Consider the following 23,046-nt stretch of genomic DNA (forward strand, 5'->3'; position numbering starts at 1 on the left):
CTCCTCTGACTACATGTGGAGAGACTTCGGGCAGCTCTGACCGCATGCGCGAGCGTAGAGAGGCTTTCCTTCGACTCTGGCGCCCTGGGCCTTTCCTCACCATGGTCCAAGGTGTTTTGAGATGGCACTACCGCCCACCTGTGTGGCTTTTCCCTCCTCCGATCTCTTGATTTAGCCTCATTGTACGCATGTTGTTTTTCATTGGGAGAGTCTCCCCCTTATGTTTGTTGTAGCCCTCTCTAGCAGAGGTGGTCATAGCCCCATGGGCAGTTTCAGTAACCAATAGAAGGATCTTTTTCTCAAATTTTTTAAATAATAAATATTTCAGATTAGAAGCCTTAATGGGAAAAGTATTTTCCGCGGTGGAGTTTGCCTACAGCAACACACGTGGAAGGTGTCACAAACTGCTAACGTGTCAAAGCCCTGAAGAAGGAAGTCAACTTGCAGATGTCGGCCGAGGGGCCTAAACCCTAAGAAGAACAAGTAACAGAAGAAGAAGTCCTACCAACTTATAGGGACCCCGTCCGATGGCGCCCCAAGTGACATAAAGGAAATAAGCAGGACCCACAAAAAAAAAAAGAAAAAAAAGAAATTGCGTAGCTGTTGATGACGTGGCAGATTTTTGAAAATTACGTTGGTTGATGACGTGACAGGCTGTACGGATTTTCGCGTTTTGGGTTGGCTGATGACGTGGCAGGCTGTACGGATTTCCAAGATTTATGCTAGCAGCTTTTGGCATTTCTTTTGGACCAAAAGCTTTTGAGTTTTGAAGGCTTTTCACTGTAACTGCTTTTCAGGCCAAGGGCCTTTAAATATGAGGTTAGGGCTGATTCTTTGGCAGGCTTCTTGGAGAAGATGCAGAGCGTGGAGTTCCGGCTTGTACTGTGTTGATGCAATATAAAGAAATATCGAAAGGGGCGCCAAGGTTTGGGGCCAATACTCTCTGGGGTGGAATTCCGCCACTCCGTGTCGCTGTCGTCTCTCTCTTTCAGTTCAGTTGTTATTGAAGTGCTAAAAGTCTATTCAGTCTGTTCTTTTCTATTGGCACGTGGTGCCCGTCTTGTGACAGAAGGTGCCTAATAAAGTATTCGAAGGTGCTCAGAAGGTTCCTAAATTTATAAGCACCAAAGATGAGATTTGTTTGAAGCAGATTTTTTTTGAAAAAGTCTAGAAGGCATGGAAGGCCATCTAGCAGTTCAGAGGAGGAGAGCTCTTCCTCTTTTGACAATGACCAGATTAACAAGAAAACCAAGGAGTTTAAGGAAGGGAGTCTGGCCGTCAGGTTTAAGACGTTTTCAGGCTATCAGAACACCCATCGAGCCCTTGAGTTTGTACAACAGTTTGACGTCGCCTTCTCTTGAGAGCGGGTTTCACAACTTTCCAGGGAGCGAATGGCGGCATCTTACTTGAAAGGAAGTGTGCAGGCATGAGGTTTTGGGATACTTGTTGGCAAGTGTCTTCGTTTTGGAAGATTATTTGACATACCAGATTGAGCGGTTTTGCTGTAATTTGCTAAAGAGATTCAAGACTATGCTTTAAACAAGAAGTTTGACTCCATTGAGAGACTTATGGGACATGACCAAGCAACGATTTGGAATGCATGCTGGCTCATTGATTTATGTGACGGACATGATAGTATCCACCTCAAAAAGGTAAGAGTCTACCAATGAAGAGAACGAATCAATGGAACCGGATGACAGCTCATCACCGGACTCTCGAGAATCAAAGGGTTCCGACGAACTAAGGGAACCAAATGCAAGTTCATCAGAGGATTTTACAGAACGAGGAATCAAATGATAGTGTATCTTAGGGTTCGATGATTGACACTGACGTGCCAATGGATAGGGGAAGCGAATGACGCTACCCGTAGGTCCTAGGGCACAAGGAAAGAAAGGAAAAGGGGAATCAGCTGGTAGAGCATGTCACAAACGGTGACGTGGCTGCCCAGTATGGACAGGCCCGGATTTTGCGGAAGGGATGCCACGTGGCATTGTGTACGGACGCCCGCGTTTTACGGAAAGCTGGGGGCAGCTTTTGGCTTTGCTTTTTCTACGCAAAGGCTGGCTGAAATCCTACGCTAATGGCTGCTTTATTCCACGCCATGAGCAAGAGAGAGAAAGAGCATTATTTTTTTAAAGACATTGCTTTATTTTTACCAAGCAAGTGAGAGAGTTGTTTTTTCTTAAGAGCTTTTGATTTTCAGCTTTTGGGCTCTGCTTTGATCATCCCTTGTAAACCTTTAAATAGGTAGATGGGCTCTCACTTCTCAAAGCATCTGGACACAAAGTCTGAGAGTGAGTCCAGGCTACCCACTTGTACTTTGAACACAGATTAATAGGGGCGCCAGTCTTTGGGGCCATTATCTCTAGGCACGGAACTCCGCTGGGCCAGTGTCGAATCAATTGTAATCTCTGAACTGTTTTGAAGTGTTTATTTGTGCCGTCGCGGTAGATTCTCGACTTGGAGTGTCTAAGTCTGTTACAATGGTATCAGAGCACAACCGATTTCTCTTCTATGGGAAATCCGATCCCTATTTTTTTTTCTGCGGCACTTATGGCTTCAGGCAAAGATCAATCGACTCCCTTTGCATTCGGAGATGCAGAAAGGGATCACAACGAAAATTCACGCGAGGAGTATGGCCCGCCTCGGCCTACTCAGGCTGAGATGGAGCGTCAACGATTGATTGGCGAGCAAAAAAGATGATGCTTAATTTTGCGAAGGATCCAAAATTTGCAAAATATATGAGCAAGACCTCTTTCGAGGAGGTGCATGCGCAGTGGCGGCAGACCACAGAACCACCCCAGAAACCTCCTACTCCTAGGATGTACACATAGCAAGAATTAGAAGAGGTGGTTGATGCACGAATTGCTCAGCTTTTTGACACGCAAACCAAAGATAAAAAGCACGAAAAAAAGCAAAAGAAAGATGCTGACTTCCCGAGTTATTTGGGTTGTCAATCTTCATTTGAAAAGGCAAAGAAACAGAAGAAGCGTGTTCGATTTGAAGGAGTACCCAGTTCTTCTTCTTCTTTTTCTTCTTCTTCTGACAGTTCTTCTAGCTCATCTGACTCGAGCGAAGAAGAGAAAAGGCAAAAAGCGAAGCAAAAAGCAACGCTTCGGAAAGGGCAAGAAAAAGGCAAAGAAGTCTAAATTCCACCCCGTGGTTAACAGTTCTACTGAGGACTCGTCAAGGAAGAAGAATTTTTACAAAGCCAACCGGTATGACTTTCTCGAAGATAAAAGCAAGAAAGTCCGAGAGTTTAAGGAAGGTGGACAGTCAATTAAATTTGACACGTTTTTTGGTTATAGAGATGCTTCGAAGGCTTTGTCTTTTGTACAACAGTTTGACATTGCTTTCGCGGGAGGGCGTTACTCATAGCACTCTAAGATTCCGAGAGCTGCCTGTTACTTCAAGGGAAATGCTCGAACTTGGTGGTCCACGCTTCTATTAAACAAGAGATCGCCAGTGAAATGGCTGAAATTCAAAAGGCTTTTTATTTCTTCATGGCTGACTTGAGAGTACGAACGTGACATACGAACTGCTTGGAACCATCTTCGGATGACCAAGAAAGATACAGTGGACGCTTATTGCGAGAGATTCTGGAGCACTTTTCTACCCGCCTTTTCATTTAAGAAGATCTCGTTCAAGGAACAGATTGAGCGGTTTACCTTGGGTCTACCTCAGAGATCCGAGATCACTGCTTAGAACAAAAGTCAGCTTCCATTCAGGAGTTGATGAGTCATGCGAAACGGGGTTTTGCCATTCACTCTGGCAGTCTGACCTACCCACATATGAGATCATGACGCAAAGAGCCGAACAGACTTCTAAAAATGAAAGTAGAAAGAGAAACAGCAACCCAGAATAGAAAGAAAAGGATGCGCGACCCAAGCTTACTCAAGAGAGGGCTCGCTTCATAAAGGAGGAGAAGTGTTTTGAATGCGGGGAAACTGGGCATATCTCCGCGAAGTGCCCTAACAAGGCCAGAACAGGATGAAGAAAGGCCAGAAAGTTCTAAAGCAGCTAAGGGACGTGGCAAAAAAGGCAGATAAAAAGCAGAACTGGTACCACATTGCATGGGACCCGAATCGAATTAAATAAATGAAAGTACAAACTTTGCCATTTTTAGGGCAAAGGGAAAGATCAGGAAGCTCTTTTGAAGGAGCCAAGGCCAACTTCTTTAGAATTGGCGGCTCGATTTGAAATTACGTCCGATAGGTTGAGGCCACAGGCGGAGGTAGTTCAAGTGGCAGCCGGACGGGATGTTGCCATCACAACGAGCATTGGCAAACTTCATTTGCAATGACAGGGGTGTTTAGGGCACAAGGAGTTTTACGTAATTGCCTTGGAAGGTTGTGACGTTCTACTCGAAATCCCTTGGTACCACAAGAATAACGCTGTGGTTGACTACCGGACCGAGAAAGCGACTTTGACAAATGAAGGGCTCAGAGATTGTACTTGATGAACTTCAGTTTCTTTACTCACTGAACGATGGATGAAGGTCAAATATGTTTTTACCTGAATAAAAGAACGCCAAGATTTTCTCCACACTAATGCCGATTGCTTTTCAGAGGGCCTGCCAGACGAGTTACCATCCGCTCGTCCTGAAGATCATACTATAGATCTGATACTAGGAAGCACACCACCAAACCGGCCACCTACTGTGTGAGCCGAGCCCAGAACGAAGAGATTATGAACCAAGTGAAAGACCTCTTGGAAAAGGGTCTTCTCTAACCTAGTACTTCGCGGTATTGCTCTCCAATGTTGTTGGTTTTGAAGAAAGACGGATCTGGGAGAATGTGCATCGATTACAGAGCTCTCAACAAAATCACCATCAAGAACAGATTTCCGATTCCTAGGATTGATGATATACTCGACAGATTACAGGGATCCTTGTGTTTTAGAAGGATTGATTTGAAGAGTGGATATCATCATATCCGAATCACACCGGAAGACGTCTACAAGACAGCCCTTCGGACAACTTTTGGGTTATTTGAGTTTTTGGTGATGCCTTTTGGCTTAACCAATGCTCCTGCGACATTTAACCGGATGATGGACAGGATTTTCGAGAGTATGGACTATTTGTTGGCACTTTCTTTGACGACATCATTGTTTTCTCCAAGGATGAGGCAGAACATAGAAATCATCTGCTTCAAGTCTTTCAGGCATTACGAGATCACAAGTTAGTGTTAATGCGAAGAAAAGTGAATTTTTCCTACCAGAGATACACTTTTTGGGACACATTGTGTCAGTAGCAGGAGTGCAGATGGATCCGGCTAAGATAGAGACTATCTGTGATCGGCCCGATTTGAAGAATGTCCATGAAGCTAGAAGCGTCTTGGGACTGTGTTTATACTACAGGCGGTTCATTTGAAAGTTTGCAGAGGTTGCTTTCTCTTTGCATATCTTGACACAGAAAGGAGTCCCTTTCTCGTGGGGACCCACAGAAGTGACTGCCCTTCAGACATTGAAAGAGAAATTGACTATGGGACTAGTTTTGACTTTGTTGGATTTGCAGAAGTCATTTGAAGTATATTGTGATGCTAGTGGTCGTAGTCTGGATGCGGTCTTAATGCAAGAAGGCCAATGTCATTGCCTATGAGAGCCGATTGTTTTCAAGGCCGGGATTGACAGTACAGATATGTGAGAAAGAGATTTTGGTGGCTATCCATGCTCTTATTCAGTGGCGACATTACCTACTCGGAGCCGATTTTATGGTTTTCACAGATGATGGGAGTTTATGCTACTTCTTGTCACGGAAGCAGCTTTCGGAAAAAAAGCAAATGCGGTGGGCAAACATCTTGTCACAGTTTACTTCCGGATTGTCCATGTGTAGGGACAAAAGAAATTGGTGGCAAATACTTTCACCTGAAAGCCGTTGATTGTGGCTATTTCCGCGATACATCATAGGAACTTTGAGGATATTGTCGGTCAGTACGCCACAGAATAGATTTTGCAGATGTATTCAATTGAATACAGAAAAGGGAGATAGTAGCGGATTATTCCATTCGGGATGGCTACTTGATGAAGAAAACCATGTTGTGCGTTACACAGCCGTTGAGGAAAAGGTTCTAACCGAATGCCACTGTGTAAGGTGCAGGGGAATGAATGTTGTATTTTCTCAAGATTAGTGATCTTTATTGCTCAAGGTTCCTTTTAGTTCTTAGGGAAAGAGAGAGCTTTCCGTCTTATGGAGAGTGCTATGATCATGAACAAAGCGAGTGGATATTGTGTGTGCAAGTGAATGAGACTGAGAGAAGGAGAGAGAAGAGATACGACACCGAGAGATTGTAAAACCCTCCTCCGAAGGCCCCACTCTCGTCGGCGAGAGTGGTCTACTTAGATTGCACAAAGGTGTACAATGCGTATGCAATGGACTGATGCAAGTTGGACTATGCCGATGACGACGACGGTTAAGGCTGAAATCTGTGATCTTCTATGGCTGAATTCGGTGATCTTCTTGGTGGCTGGAAATGACCGTTTCTTGCTGTTTTTAATGGCTGAAAATGACTGAGTTTTCAGGGGTCCTGCTGATGGTAAAAAACGCTGATGTTGCTGGCTGGAAAAGCTGCAAATCTGCAAGATAGGGCAGCGTTTTCAATGGCCTGCAATCTTGCTGTAAAAACGCTACAAATGTTGAGGTTCTACTGTGGATGCCTAGCGTTAGTGAAGGCTGAAAAACGCTGAATCTGCAAGTGATGCTGGCGTTTTTGTCAAGGCTGAAAAACGCTGGCTGGGATGTATCTGTTGAGGTTGGGAAACGCCAGGCAAGAGGACTTGTAGGTGATGGCTTGCTGGGAGGAAAACGCCAAAGGGAAGAAGTGGATGGCGAGGGTCTACTGCTGAGGGGGGCACTGCTGAGAAGTTGGCTGTTGAGCGGGAAGCTCCTGCTGCCTCTTCTGCCAGAGAGTGCTAACTTCGGTTTGCTTATATATTAACTTAGCAAAATTGCCCTACCTACTTTTGTTGGAAAGTCACTTAAAAATAATAAGTGAAAATAACCAAAAATAGGAAAATAGGCTAAATGCACTGGAAAATCCCCTAACTGATGCTAATGGATTCTGATGGGAATTCCGATAATCATGCTGTGTGCAACCGGAGGATATGCATCTATGCTAAGTGACTCGGCATGCACAGTCTACGAATAGAGTCACAAAAGTGCCAGATCACTTCTAATCTAGACTTGACTGAACTGACTGAACCCTGTTGTGGTGTAGCTTGTCCACGGACTCATAGGGTTGGGATGTGTCACGTGACATCCCCTCCTTTTCAAAGTGAGGTACTGGTACCGAACTGTATGGCGTCGAGGGAGATCACCAACAGCATTCTGAATCCTGGAAGGGACTCTTCGTTGGCCGACTCTGCTGTGTGGGTTGAGCGGTACTTGAACTTCATAAAGGTCTGCAACGCTTGCTTCTTTGGGCCGCGCCGAAAGCGACACAAAGTCTTCTGTGGCTCCTTCCTTGCTTCAACTTCGTCTAGAGTCCTGCTTCTTTCTTCTTCAAGAATCTCCATGGGTGAAAATTCCTGAAACCATCTCCAACGCAAAACCATGAACATACCCATTCCATGTAAAGTGAAGGAAAAAAATCTTGTCTTCTCTAAAGACTGTGTATGCAATGTAGATGAACATAGAGACGGAGTGACAACCCGTTCATCAAACACATGCAAACAATGAGATCGAATCTTTTCTGTTTGATCAAAATCAATCAACTGTGGCAAATCACAATGGAAATGCCCATGCTTGTTGCTCATACTATCATGTGCTCTTTCGGAAACTGTGTCATGCCAAGGAAGAGACATGGAATGTGACTTCCTGACATACAAACTTTTCAGTTTTTCATGAACAATCCGCATACATTCGTGCTCATCATGATAGAAACGTGCTCAACATACAGTATGTCATGCCTAGGAAAAGGGATCACATAACGATGTTGACTAAAATACAGGAAACCTTCACGAATGAAACACTCGAACAATGCGTGCGTATCAATCATGCGAACACATAATACTTCCTGTGAGGGCTCTTTGGACCAAGGCTCGAGAGACAAGATCGCTTCTTTGGGATCTATCGAATCTTCTTGTGGGGGATCTGTGGACCTCGACTCGAAAGCCAAGATCGATTCTTGGTGATTGATCGAATCTACAACGAGGTTAGCTTCGCTAGAAAAAGCATCAACTAACACATTATCCTTGTGAACAATCACATCTTCTTCATGCAACTCATCATGCTTGTGAGAAATCACATCTTGATCATGTAAATCATCACGCTTGTCATTGTCATCCAAATCATCATGCAAATCATTATCCTTCAAATCATCATGCTTCTCATAATAATGCAAATCCTGTGTATCATGCTATGGAGAAAAAGAGACGGAGAGAATCTCCTTATCCCGAATCCTTTCAATCTTGTCCTGCATATTAGCAATGAGAGATGGAGAAGGAACAATGTCCGCTCCATGTAAATCATCACGCTTGTCATTGTCATGCAAATCATCATGCAAATCATTATCCTTCAAATCATCATGCTTCTCATAATCATGCAAATCCTGTGTATCATGCTATGGAGAAAAAGAGACGGAGAGAATCTCCTTATCCCGAATCCTTTCAATCTTGTCTTGCATATTAGCAATGAGAGATGGAGAAGGAACAATGTCCGCTCCATGAATGACAGTAGGAGAATCACTTTGGCATTGAGACTTAAAGTGCTAGCCTCCCAATCAATGAGAGGGTTCAGTTCACGAAACCATTTAATGCTTAAAATCATATCACATCCTGAGAGAGGAGAAACAACAAATCTTCTAGTGAAGGCAGTCTGTTGAATTGCAAACAACACATCAAGGCACTCCTTCGTGATGAGAGCGTCCATGCCAGGACGAAAGCCAGAGATCTTGATAGGAGATCTCCCCCTAACTTCGAGGTGGGCTCTCTCAACAAGAGAGGAACTGATCACATCATACATACTACCTAGGTCAAACAATTTGACAAAACGGTGCCTCGACGTACAACCATAACATTTAATGAGAGAATCATCAATGGGAGGGTCCTGAGAAACTTTGGGCACAATCGTGTTATCAGTCATTGCATTGATAGATGTAGTAGGTGCTGTGGGTTCTTTAGAGTCATTCGATTCAAGCTTAGGACATGTTCTTTTTATGTGACCCTTAATGTGACAATGAAAACAACGACCTTCCTTAGAATAAGTGCTTTGTTCTTCTGACGTGATGTATCCTTCTACAATTCCTTGTGCTAGCTTTTCATCTGGAGTAAGCTTAGGTTTAGCAGTTGTGTTAGCCTTACCCTTAGATTCATTGGAAGAATTCTTTGATGAGAGACTGTTGGAAGATTGGTTAGAAGAGTTATCATTCTTACCATTCTTACCGTTCTTACCGTTCTGAGGGTTCTGAGAAGTCTGCGAGGTACTTGTGGAAGTCTTGTTCTCCTTAGGCTTTCCCTTGTTGTGCTTCATCTCTTGTGCGAGAGCAATCGCTACCGCCTTGTTGAGATCGATTGGATCGAATACCTCGACAGCGTACTTGATATACTCGTCCAATCCAAAGAGAAAAGCCTCTTTGCGCTCATCATCCAACATGCGTAATTGGGTACCTAGCTGCAAAACACGATTAAAAAAAGACATAACCGGCATACCATTTTGCTTGAGAGCTCGCCAATCGTCCTTCAATCGTGCGAGGTACTGAGGTGGCATAAACCGCGCCTTGAGCTTGTCTTGGAAATCAGCCCAACTAAAAAAGAGGGGCGTGAAATCGTCGGCTGCCTCTAGGTGCGCGGCTAACTGTGCCTCTTGCCATGCCTGGTACCAATTTATGGCATCACCGGCAAGGTACATAGCTGCCGTCAAAACTTTGCTATTGCCTATTTTCTTAGTTGTCGCAAAATAAGCATTAAAATGATGCAACCAAGAATGAATAACAGTAGCATCCATCTTACCGTCATACTTACTAAAAGTCAACTTTTCTGTGACTGGATGGTTGGAATCCGCGTTGTAGCTTGCGCCACTTGACGAACTCCCACGATCTTTGAGTGGTTCGGTCTTCGAGGCTAGGACTTGGGCAATCAATTCTTGAGTGCGTAGCTCTCGTCGAGCTTCACGCTTGGCCTCCAAGGCCAATCTATGAGCGGCACTATCGGCCTCCAATGCTGCGTTTTGTGCTGCCGCTTCCTCCTTCCTTAGTTCTTTTCTTTCTTTTCTTGCGTCGCGCTCGCGTTCTAAAGCAAGGGGCTTGTCTTCCTGTCTATCCATCATGGCCATCATCTGCTTCATCATTGCCTCCAGAGGGTCTGGCGTAGATGGCGAAGGGGGAGGGTTGAAGAAATCATCTCCGTGTGGGGACGAGTCTCCGTCGCCTCTCTCATGCTCATCACCTGTATGCGAAGTATCCATTCCGCTTCGGGTGACGACCATGCACTATGATCTTGGGGTCTTAAGCTCGCGAGGAACTTGGGTACTTGAGGGTCTTGAGGTTCTTGAGGTCCTTGATTCGTGAGAATCTAGGGTTCTTGAGGTTCTTGAGTCTTGAGGGTCTTGGGTTCTTGGGTTCTTGAGGTTTTCTTTCGCTTGCAAATCGCGTTGGAGAAGGATCTTCTCTTCACCTGAGTTCTACTCCTTTCTGCGGGCGCACCCCTTGGCGGCCCTGCGCTCACACCAAGGTTGCTTTTTCCCTCCTCACGTCGATTGGCCAGCCGCTAAGTGCACGGTCCGCTCTCAATGAAGTGAAAAGAGACACACGGGGAGGCTGGAGAAGCTCTTCTTTCTTGGGATTCCTGTCACTCTTCAACAAAACACGATTAGGAATCACCACGCCCAAGTAAACTTGGGTTCGTGCGATTGCAACAAGCAAAAAAAATTCTTGTGGTTCTTGTGGTTCTTTCCTTGAGTAATGCAGAACACTTCCAAAGCTCTGATACCAATGTAAGGTGCAGCGGAATGAATGTTGTATTTTCTCAAGATTAGTGATCTTTATTGCTCAAGGTCCTTTTAGTTCTTAGGGAAAGAGAGAGCTTTCCGTCTTATGGAGAGTGCTATGATCACGAACAAAGTGAGTGGATATTGTGTGTGCAAGTGAATGAGACTGAGAGAAGGAGAGAGAAGAGATACGACACCGAGAGATTGTAAAACCCTCCTCCGAAGGCCCCACTCTTGTCGGCGAGAGTGGTCTACTTAGATTGCACAAAGGTGTACAATGCGTATGCAATGGACTGATGCAAGTTGGACTATGCCGATGACGACGACGGTGATGACGACGGTTAAGGCTGAAATCTGTGATCTTCTATGGCTGAATTCGGTGGTCTTCTTGGTGGCTGGAAATGACTGTTTCTTGCTGTTTTTAATGGCTGAAAATGATTGAGTTTTCGGGGGTCCTGCTGATGGTAAAAAACGCTGATGTTGCTGGCTGGAAAAGCTGCAAATCTGCAAGATAGGGCAGCGTTTTCAATGGCCTGCAATCTTGCTGTAAAAACGCTTCAAATGTTGAGGTTCTACTGTGGATGCCTAGCGTTAGTGAAGGCTGAAAAACGCTGAATCTGCAAGTGATGCTGGCGTTTTTGTCGAGGCTGAAAAACGTTGGCTGGGATGTATCTGCTGAGGTTAGGAAACGCCAGGCAAGAGGACTTGTAGGCAATGGCTTGCTGGGAGGAAAACGCCAAAGGGAAGGAGTGGATGGCGAGGGTTTACTGTTGAGGGGGGTACTGCTGAGAAGTTGGCTGTTGAGCGGGAAGCTCCTGCTGCCTCTTCTGCCAGAAAGTGCTAACTTCGGTTTGCTTATATATTAACTTAGCAAAATTGCCCTACCTACTTTTGTTGGAAAGTCACTTAAAAATAATAAGTGAAAATAACCAAAAATAGGAAAATAGGCTAAATGCACTGGAAAATCCCCTAACTGATGCTAATGGATTCTGATGGGAATTCCGATAATCATGCTGTGTGCAACCGGAGGATATGCATCTATGCTAAGTGACTGGGCATGCACGGTCTACGAATAGAGTCACAAAAGTGCCAGATCACTTTTAATCTAGATTTGACTGAACTGAACTGACTGAACAGATCACTTCTAATCTAGACTTGACTGAACTGACTGAACCCTGCTGTGGTGTAGCTTGTCCATGGACACATAGGGTTGGGATGTGTCACGTGACACACTGTCTGCCTTTTACGGGTTATCGCAGCATTGCTACCACCTTGAAAGGGGTAGAGAGATACTTCTTTTGGCCGAGATTCAAGAAGGATGTGGACGAGTTTGTGCGTAGTTGCTTGGTATGCCCGAAGGTCAAGTTTGACATGCATAAAGCACAGGAATTGTTATAGCCTTTCATCCATACCCACCCGCCCCTGGGAAAGTATTGCAATGGATTTCATCTCTCGAGAACACAGCGTGGGCACGATTGTTTATTTGCCCAAGTCTTTAGATTACAATGGCATGCCTGAGACGATTGTCTCCGATAGGGACCCTAGGTTTACGAGTTGGTTTCGGACGGCTATTTGAGAGAACATAGGCACGTGGTTGCATTTCTTGTTATCGTTCCACTCGCAGATTGATGGGCAATCAGAGATTGCTAATTCCGTGGTACTCGATTTGTTGGATCAGAAGACTACCTGGGAAAGGTTTTTACCTTTGGTGGAATATGCCTATAGAATACGCTTAACTCATTGATGGGGAAGGTGCCATTTGAGATTCTTATACTTGCTACGAAGGTTCCACCCTTCCTTAGCACGAAAGATAAGATTTTTCTTTGAAGCCGACCAGTTCACGAGGGACTTGGTTTGGAAGGCTTTGCAGAAATTTCAGGAAAGACTAAAAAAGGCAGCAGATCGCCATTGTCGCGATTTGAAATTAAAGGAGAATGATTGGGTGCTCTTACATTATGGGAAGGCACGCTCGAGAAAGGAAAAAAGGGAAAGGAGCGGCTTCTTTGAAAGCTTAGCATGAGATAGTGTGGACCTTTTCAGATTTTTCAAAAAGATAAATGATATCTCCTTGGATTGAAGCTGCTAGAATACTTGGAGGATTCACAATGTTTTTCATGTGAGTCTCTTAAAGCCTTTTGAAGGCGTTGTGCTCGATGATGGGAAGCTAGAGGTGCAACCCGAATTGGACGAAAACGAGTAGATACTCGTTCCATAATAGAAATTTGCACAGAAAGAAAGAAAGAAGGTAAAGCAAATGGACGGTTCTTGGTTAAATTCAAGACCTACTTCGCAATGGATGCGAAGCGAATGGAGGAGGAAGACCTAGCAGATATTCCTCAGAATGTGAATCTTTACCTTGAAGCTTTTGGTTTAGCATAGTCTATTCCAAATGGAACCCAGAATTCAGATTCGTTCCATGATAGAAATTTGCACAGAAAGAAAGAAAGAAGGTAAAGCAAATGGACGGTTCTTGGTTAAATTCAAGACCTACTTCGCAATGGATGCGAAGCGAATGGAGGAGGAAGACCTAGCAGATATTCCTCAGAATGTGAATCTTTACCTTGAAGCTTTTGGTTTAGCATAGTCTATTCCAAATGGAACCCAGAATTCAGATTGGCCGGAGATCTGGTGCAGTGGGTTTGCACAAGAGGGGAGTTACTGCGCTCCTTTGGCAACAAATACCTCGATTTTTGAATAACTAGAGTCACTGATGTCTCTTTGAGCTTCAAAGATACTGAGAGCTGACAATATTCTGCTAGATGACTTTATGAAATGGAATTCCGGAAAATATGAAACTGACTTGTCCTTGACTTGTTTAAGTGCAGGAACTGATAGAAGAAATGACTACAGCATTTTGGTCTGAACGATCTCGAATAGACATGGTTGCAATAGACGTTAGTCAATCGGGCATCTATGAGGTTCCTGAGTGGATCTAGATGCGATTGCTAACTACATTGCCGATAAATCATGGTCTAAGATCTGAATGAATGTAGAATGTGATTTGTCATGTGATGCCCTGTGATGTCTAGTGATGTGACTGTCGATTGGTACATGTGCTATAGATGTGTGTTCCTAGGGCGTAGGTACTAACAGTCAGTGTCTGCTAAGGCAATTTATGGCTTCTGTCTGTTTTGCAGCGTAATTGAGGGCGATTACAATGCTTTCAAGAGGGGGTATGTCACAAACAGTGACGTGGCGGCCTCACACACCCTCTGCCCGCCCGGGAAAATTGCAAATTGCAAGCTGACGTGGCTGGCAGTACGGACATGCCCACATTTCGCGGAAGGGATGCCATGTGGCACTGTGTACGGACGTCCGTGTTTTATGGAAAGCTGGGGGCAGCTTTTGGCTTTGCTTTTTCTACGCAAAGGCTGGCTGAAATCCTACGCTAATGGTTGCTTTATTCCACGCTATTAGCAAGAGAGAGAAAGAGCTTTATTTTATTAACGACATTGCTTTATTTTTACCAAGCAAGTGAGAGAGTTGCTTTTTCTTAAGAGCTTTTGATCTTCAGCTTTTTGGCTCTGCTTTTAGCATCCCTTGTAAACCTTTAAATAGGTAGATGGGCTCTCACTTCTCAGGGCATCTAGACGCAGAGTCTGAGAGTGAGTCCAGGCTACCCACTTGTACTTTGAACATAGATTAATAGGGGCGCCAGTCTTTGGGGCCAATATCTCTAGGCACGGAACTCCGCCGGGCCAGTGTCGAATCAATTGTGATCTGTGAACTGTTTTGAAGTGTTTATTTGTGCTGTCGCGGTAGATTCTCGACTTGGAGTGTCCAAGTCTGTTACAGAGCAGAACATTCCCTAGACGTAGAATAAGATTTTTTAAAGCCGACCAGTACACGAGGAACTTGGACACTGCTTTTGCCAAGGTCCGAGAGGCTTTAGAGAAATCTCAAGAATGACATAAGAAGGCAGCATATTGTTATCGACGAGATTTAAAGTTAAAGGAAGACGATTGGGTGCTCTTACGTTTTGAGAAGGCACGCCTAAGAAAACGAAAGGGGAAGGAGCAGCTTTTATTAAAGCTTAGCATGAGGTATTATGGCCCTTTCCAGATTAAAGAAAAGATAAATGATGTCTCCTTTCGAGTCAAGTTGCCCGATGCTTGGAAGATTTACAATGCATTTCTGTGAGTCTCTTGAAACCTTTTAGAGGTGAGGTGCCAGTTGATGCGGAGCCTGATGATCAACCCGAAGTGGAAGAGAGCGAGGAGATACTCGTTCGTGAACAGATTTTGGCACACAAGGAAAGAAAGATGGTAGGTAAAGTGATTTGGCGGTTCTTGGTTAAATTCAAGAACTATCCGGCATTAGATGCGAAGTGGATGGAGGAGGAGTACCTAGCAGATACTTTTCAGATTTTGGAACTTTACCTTGAAGCATTCAGTTTAGCCGTCTACTCTGATAGAACCCCGAACTCAGCAAGGTTGAATCTGGTGTAGCGGGTTTGCACAAGAGGGGAGTCACTTCGCTCCTTTGTCAATAGATTACCTCGATTGAATAAGGTCACAAATGCCGAATTATATACTCTCTCATTTGACTTGTTTGAGTGCAGGAACTGAAAGACGAAGTGACTGAAGCATTTCGGTCTCATAAATCTCTATAGACATGTTCGCAATAAGGATTAGTTAATTCAGCATTAGTGAGGTCTGGGATGGATCCAGATGCGATTACTAAATACATTGGTTGGTAGTCATGGTCTGAGATTTGGAATGAATTTTTCTGTGATTGATTTGTTATGGGATGTCTTGTGATGTGACTGTCGTCTTTGTACAAGTGCTAGATGTGTCGTGTCTAGTGCGTTGGTACTTCGAGTCAGTGTCTACTGAATTGGTTTATGGCCTCTGTCTGTTTTGCTGGCGTAATCGAGAACGATTACAATTCTTTCAAGAGGAGGTTATGTCACAAACTGATGACTCTGCACGACCCTGTAAACATCAGCCCCTACTGACGTGGACATAACTGTACGGACAGGTTGACGTGGCAGAGTGCCGCGTGACAGCAATAGCGAATTTTGCAATTTGCGTTGGCATGCTGACGTGGCAGACAATACGTTGAAAGCTGCTGACGTGGCAGGCTATATGGATTTTTGCAAATAACATTGACTGCTTTTATTGGTAGATTTTGAGCGAGTTGCTTCTGGGGATTATTGCTTTTGAGTTTGAAGCTTTTGGGGCTCTGCTTTTGGCATCCCTTGTAATGTTTATAAGTGACACAAGGGGGCTTTCTTTTCACAGCATCTGGACGCAGAGTCTCAGAGCAATCACTCGTGGGAGTTGTACTTTGATGAAGCATTAATATAAAAGAAATACCGAAAGGGGCGCCAGTCTTTGGGGCCGATACCTCTGGGCATGGAACTACACCAGGCCGCGCGACTCTCTCTCTCTCTCTCTCTCTCTCTCTCTCTCTTTCTGCATTAAAGTTCAGTGATTATGAATTTGTGTTGCTATTGATTTCTCGCTTGGAGTGTCCAAGCCGGTTACACTATGGATTTTATCTTTGATCTTCCAAGAATGCCAACATGGACTGATAGTATATGGAAACAAGCTCATTTTATTCTTGTCAGAAAGGAGATAAAATTTGATTAGATGGCATGGTTGTTCATATACAATGTGTTTAAGTACCATGGTATGCCACGATCTATTGTCGGTGATTGTGATCCTCGTATGACAAGCTTGTTTCGGAGAGGCTTGTTTCAAAACATGGGCACTATGCTCAAGTTTTCCTCCTCATTTCATTCACAAAACTGATGGACAGCTAGAAGAGGCTAGTTCTACTATCCTAGATCGTCTTAAATGCCATGTGTCTTAGATAATAAGGCAAGTGGGAACAATATTTACCCATGCTTGAGTATGCATACAACAATACGGTGCATTCGTCAATAGGCAAGGCACCGTTTGAAATTGTTGAGCGTGGCAAAACGGTTCCTCCTGTTTTGCACACAAAGGACAAGATATTTGAAGCAGACCGATATGTAGAGAACATGGATGAAATGTATAAGAAAATCAAGCTTGCCTTGGAGAAGACTCGGGCAAAGCAGAAAAAGGCCGCTGATTGTCATTGACGTCAATTGTTGTTTTCACCTGGTGATTGGGTTTTTTTGCAGTTCGAAAAGGCAAGGTTAAAGAAGATGAAGGGCAAAGACAAATTGTTTCCCAAGCTCAACATGCGTTATTATGCCTACTTGACTGCTTCAATGTGGTATCCTCATAAAGGAAGTGTGTGTCCGCGCGCGCGCGTGTGTGTTTTGGGGGGGGGGGGGGGGGGGGGGGAGTAGAGGGTTGGGGTTTGCTGGCACCGAAGGACAGCAGAGGGTGGCGCAGGCTGCGGGAGGGAGGGTGGGAACGGTGGCTGGCAGCAGGTGCTGGTGTGGGCAGCGAGCAGCAGTAGGGCAGCCAGCAGTGTGCAGGTGCAGCAGCAACAGCAGGCGCGAGGGGCGCGTAACAGCAGGCAGCAGAGGGGGCGTGCAGCAGTAGCAGCTTCAGAGAGAGAGAGAGAGAGAGAGAGAGAGAGAGAGCCAGCCATTAAAAACTGCTGTGTGTAACTCCATTGTATAGAATACTGTTAGCAACTGATACTGTGTGGTTCTAAGATATCTATTAATCATTTGTTCTATGTGGCACAGTCTTGTTGGTGAAACCATCCCAGAGCATCGTGATTATCGAACATCATCTACAAAGCTTAAAAATGAATATATTAAGGTGAGCTCTACCTGTAATTTATAGCTCATTTAGAAAATTGGAAGAAAAGAGGTTCTACAACTTGTGTTGGTAGCGCAGAGGCTAGGACAGGCATTATCAGAACTCGAAAAACTGAAACCAGAAGCTCAAAAGGAGCTTGCGAGGTTGAATAGTCTAGTTGTTGGTGTCTCTGGGCAGGAGACTGACGCAATGAAACAATATGAGTGGCCTCTGGGGTCAAAATTTCAAGGTTCCACACATTTCAATGGTCAGGTAAACCTTTTTGTAACTATCACCATCGCCACTCATGCATTATGTACCTCTGTGTTACTTAATTTGGTACTGTCTTGATAGATTGGCCAACCAAGTGGAATGATGCAGGCTTACTCAAGGAAGCCGTATCCGTTGGAGGACCACTTGAAAAATTTGTAAGACTCGTTACTCTCTGGCCTGGTTTGCGACAATGTATGTACCTCCTGTTACATGAACCGGCTAAATTTTTTTAGTTAAAAGGGTTCTGTTTTGTACTAAAGCGTATGTTTACCCAAATATTCTTAGTTGCTACCTGGGTTCATGCCCCGAATGTTAAGACTACTAAGTGAATCAATTGGAATGTTTCGAGGTGGTGTTAAGAGAATTGGTGGAATGTAAGTCAAGTTTTATTTTCAAAACCAACTGAGATTCCAAGGGGAGCCGACTTTCTTTCGAGGAATCGGGAAAGACCATGGCCCGTTCCCGCTAGGAGATCTCGAGAAGATTGAGTGGCGGCGTCAACTACAAATTGACACGTGTGCCAAACGGATGATTAAGTACTCCAAGGACCTGAAATACGCAAAGTATCCAAAGAATCACCCACTTGGCGAGGTTCACTCATGATGGCCCCCGAAATACCCAGGATGTACCGTGGGTGGTGGACAAACTGGGTGCATAGCCTGGTATCCAGTTCCCTATCCATTAAAGACTGAAAGATGGCGGGCTGAACTGGCATAACCTGTGGAATAGGCGTCCTAACCACCTGTTCAAGCATGGGAGGAACCTGTTTTGGAGCCCTTGACTCTGCAACATGCGAGTGTTCCCTATCCTGCTGAGTCGCATGAAGTACTTGGGCTTGAGCCTCAACAAGCTTTGTACGCGATGTAGGTTGTCTATTTTGCTGTTGCACTGGTGGTGCTTGCAAGAACTCCATAAACCTTGGATTTTGCATTAGTTGCGAAAAGACATTCACCGCGGCAACTAACTGAGTCTTGAACGCATCCTCCTCAAGTTGCCCAGTCATAAAGCCCTGTACTACTGGAGGGACATTCACATTAACAGGAGGTACAGACTGACGTGGCCGTGAGCTCTCGCCAATCTCGAACACCATAGCAATTTCTTGTCTGTCCTTCGAAGAGGAACCCTCTTCCATAATGCCCTTCCCTTTGTCGGCCATAGTGTAATCCCACGTTCCTGCACTCTGTGTCTTTACCCAAAACAATCGAGGCTCACTCTTTGAGGAAAAAGTGATTGATGTCCCAGCAACGGAACCTTGAAACCGGCCCGTGGGGCGGTAGGCTTTGGCTTTCACCCGAAATTTTTTACTTTTCTTTAGACACAGAGAGAGAGAGATCTAGCCACCAACTCCGTGAGTTGCCGCTCTAACTCTTCTTCCTATGTCTTGTTCAAACGGTAGGGAGCCTTACTGACAGGCTATGCTCCCTCCGTAAGCTCGATGCGATGGTCCTCCGGCCGCTCGGGTGGGAGACGGGGTGGAAGATCATTTTGCAAAAAGAGATGCTGAAACTTGGTAAACAAAGCTGAATACCCGTCTGGAGTCTGAATGCTCTGGGTAACTGGAGCAGCATAGATGAATGCCGCTTGTGCTCCTCGTCGTAATTCACGCTTTACCTCCACATGAGAAATGAGAGGCAAAGAATGTAGACCCTCCACAGCACGAATGATCATGGGAGAGTCACTCTTGGGATTTAATGTGAGAGTGTTGTCCTCCCAATCAATGAGAGGGTTATGCTCACGAAACCATCTAATGCCCAAAAGCATATCACATCCTGAGAGAGGAGACACGACAAATTTTCTACGGAAAGTAGCTTGTTGAACTGTAAACAACACATCAAGGCACTCTTGTGTGATGAGAGAGTCCATACCGGGAGCGAAGCCAGACACCTCGAGAGGAGATGTCCGACTAACCTCTAGGCGGGCTCTCTCTACAAAGAGAGGCACTAAGCGCATCATGCATACTGCTTGGATCAACCAATATGACAAAACGTTGACCCTTACATGACCACAACACTTCATGAGAGACTCATCAATGTGTGTGTCAGAGACATGAGAAGATTTAGTTTGGTTCGTTAAAGTGCTTGTGGTTGCTATGGGTGCCTTAGGTTCTTTAGGTGGGGCTGTCTTAGGACAAGCCTTCTTAATGTGACCCTTGACGTGACATTTATAAACCTTCCTTAGCATAAATCACTTGTTCTTGAGCCGTTATGTATCCTCCTACAATTCCTTGTGCAGCTTTTTCATCCGGGGTTACCTTAGGTTTTATAGGTGCTTTAGCTTTACCCTTAGATTCATTTTGAGTGTAACAGACTTGACACTCCAAGTCAAGAATCAATCGCGACAACACCAAATAACCACTTCAAAACAATTCACAGATCACAATGGATTTACATTGGCCCGGCGGAGTTCCGTGCCTAGAGATATTGGCCCCAAAGACTGGCGTCCCTTTTGGTATTTCTTTTTGTATTAATCGGTTCAGAGTACAAGAGAGTGGGTCAGGATTCACTTTCAGACTCTGCGTCCAGATGTTCTGAGAAGTGAATGCCCAAACCACTTATTTAAAGTTACAAGGGATGTCCAAAAGCAGATATTTAAAGTTACAAGGGATGCCCAAAAGCAGATATTTGCGTCGCTAAAAAAAAAATTTTTTTTTTTTCCACCTCGATTTTCGAAAATTAGGGTTTCTGGCAGAAATTAGAGTTTGCAGGAATTTTAGGGTTTTTGGCAGAAATTAGGGTTTTTGCTATCGCCAACCACGTCATCACTTTGTGACATACCCCCTCTTGAAAGCATTGTAATCGACCGCGATTACACTTGCAAAACCGACAAAAGCCATAAACCGTCTTAGCAGACACTGACTGTTAGTACCTACGTACTAGGGACACACATCTAGCACATGTACCAAATCGACAGTCACATCACACGACATCACAGGACATCACTAGACATCACAGGACATCATATGACATTCAACATTCATTCGGATCTTAGACCATGATTTATCGGCAATGTAGCTAGCAATCACATCTAGGTCCAATCGGGACCTCATCGATGTCCGATTGACTAACCCCTATTGCAACCATGTATTCGAGATCAAGTAGACCAAAATGTTGCAGTCATTTCGTCTATCAGTTCCTGCACTCAAAAGAAGTGAAGAAACAAATTAGTATCATTATCAGGAATTCCATTTCATAAAGTCATCCAGTAAAATACTGTCAGCTCTCAGTATCCCTGAAGCTCAAAGTGACATTAGTGACTTTAGCATCAAAATCAAGGCATCTGTTGACAAAGGAGTGGAGCAACTCCCCTCTTGTGCATCCCACTGCACAAGATCTTCGGCCAAGCTGAATTTCCGGGTTCCGTTTGGAGTAGACTATGCTAAACCAAAGCATCGAGGTAAAGCTTCACAATCCGAGGAGTATCTGCTAGGTCCTCCTCCTCCATCCACTTCGCATCAAATGCAGGAAAGTTCTTAAACTTAACCAAGAACCGCCTTCGGACTTTACCTTTCTTCGTATCCCTATGTGCCAAAATCTGTTCAGGAACAAGGGTCTCCTCGTTTTCTTCCACTTTGGGTTGCTCATCAAGCTCCCCATCATCAGGCACATCACCCTTAAAAGGTTTCAAGAGACCCACATGGAATGCATTGTGAATCCTCCAAGTATCTGGCAGTTTCAATCGGAAGGAGACATCATTTATCTTTTCAGTAATCTGGAAAAGTCCGTAGTATTGCATACTAAGCTTTGGAAAAAAGCCTCTCCTTTCCCTTTTTCTTTCTTAGGTGACTTTTGTTGGAAACTGGGTAGGGAAACTTGACTAAGATAATCTATAAGCAAACCTAACGCTAGCACAATCTGGCAGAAGAGCAAGGAAGTGCACAGGCAATTGAATTACAGCAGGCATCTCCCTCTCTCTCTCTCTCAAGCAAGGACTCCCTATACCCTGGCGTTTTCAGCTTTGATGGCTTGGCGTTTTCAACACTAAGCATCAGCGATTTCAGCATGCAGGACCAGCGTTTGTGAAGCCTACAGTACAGTGATTTCAGCCCCTACAGATCAGCGTTTTCAGCCCCTGCAGATCAGCGTTTTCAGCCTTTCAGATCAACGTTTCCTTCAGCAAGAAAAACAGTGTCACGGCTAGGGACTTGCTACGCGCCGTGTGCGAGCCACAAAGGCTCCTAGCACACAGTCATACAACAGACAAGCTCACAAGGAAGAATGGTGTGTCACTCACCTTCTTGCGTAGTTGCGAATGAAGGATTCCCGCGCCGCGAAGAAGAGGGAGACACCGCTACGCCGCGCTCAACCGCCTCGCCGCCGTCGTGCCGCCGCAACGCTCGATCACACACAGACTCTCACACTCTCTCTCTCTCACATGTACACACACACAAGGAGATGGTGAAGGAGAAGGTGGAGATGGAGCAAGAGCAGCTTCTATTGCACAATGAGAGAATGAGTAAAAATTAGGTTTAGTGGCTTTTATATGAGCTCACCCCATTCACACTTGGGCGCCCATACTTAGCCAACTAACTCCTTGAATATTCCAGTTAGAGTGCGCCTGTCATCGGCGATCACCCTTACCCTGTTCCTATTGGTCCGACAAGCCCGGTACTTGACTCTAAACAATACAACGTTTATAGATCATAGGGTGTCCGTGTGCCGTGAGGGTTAACATGCCCCCCTTCCTGATGTAGATTCCGTCCTCGGAAGCTATCTAGTTGAAGCTCGTTCGTCGAGATGGGAGAGCAGTCGACATGGATGTGCGTAGCCTTCTTCAATCACTACAAAATCAAACAACATTGCCACAGTAATTGCATTCTCATATACAATTGAAAATCATATGCAATTTTAGACAGACAAATTGATTGGTAACAGAATTTTAGACAATTTGTCAGCAATAAACATTAAATTGCAATATAATCAAATGCATAAACAAATGTAAAGGTAAAAAATTAAACAAGTCCGGGGTCGCTAATTTAACGGTCAAAAGGCACTAGAGCTCAACTATTAATACCATGGGTAACTTCTCAATTTTTTCTGGTCAATTAAGTTGTTTAATCGCGAGAGCCAAGTATTTGATGTTCGAGGGTTGACTAGAGGCTATACCTAGAAGACCTTGTAGTGAAGCTACGATAAAAGGAATTTCTCATGAAATCATCGCCTGACTGAT

At 44.7% G+C, this 23,046-nt stretch overlaps 1 protein-coding gene across 2 annotated transcripts in view; it reads left to right on the plus strand.

Moving 5' to 3' along the window:
- Positions 1-23,046, plus strand: part of LOC147454546 (AMSH-like ubiquitin thioesterase 3) — an 80,258-nt gene that overhangs the window by 25,649 nt on the left and 31,563 nt on the right. For both annotated transcript variants that reach the window (XM_086516460.1, XM_086516459.1), the window contains exons 3-5: positions 17,553-17,628; positions 17,707-17,880; positions 17,962-18,035. In XM_086516460.1, the coding sequence (XP_086372586.1) occupies positions 17,553-17,628; positions 17,707-17,880; positions 17,962-18,035 (324 nt within the window). The remainder of the gene's footprint in view (positions 1-17,552; positions 17,629-17,706; positions 17,881-17,961; positions 18,036-23,046) is intronic.

This window comes from Adiantum capillus-veneris, chromosome 7 (genome assembly GCF_014529385.1).
Source record: "Adiantum capillus-veneris isolate H3 chromosome 7, ASM1452938v2, whole genome shotgun sequence".
Classification (NCBI taxonomy): domain Eukaryota; kingdom Viridiplantae; phylum Streptophyta; class Polypodiopsida; order Polypodiales; family Pteridaceae; genus Adiantum; species Adiantum capillus-veneris.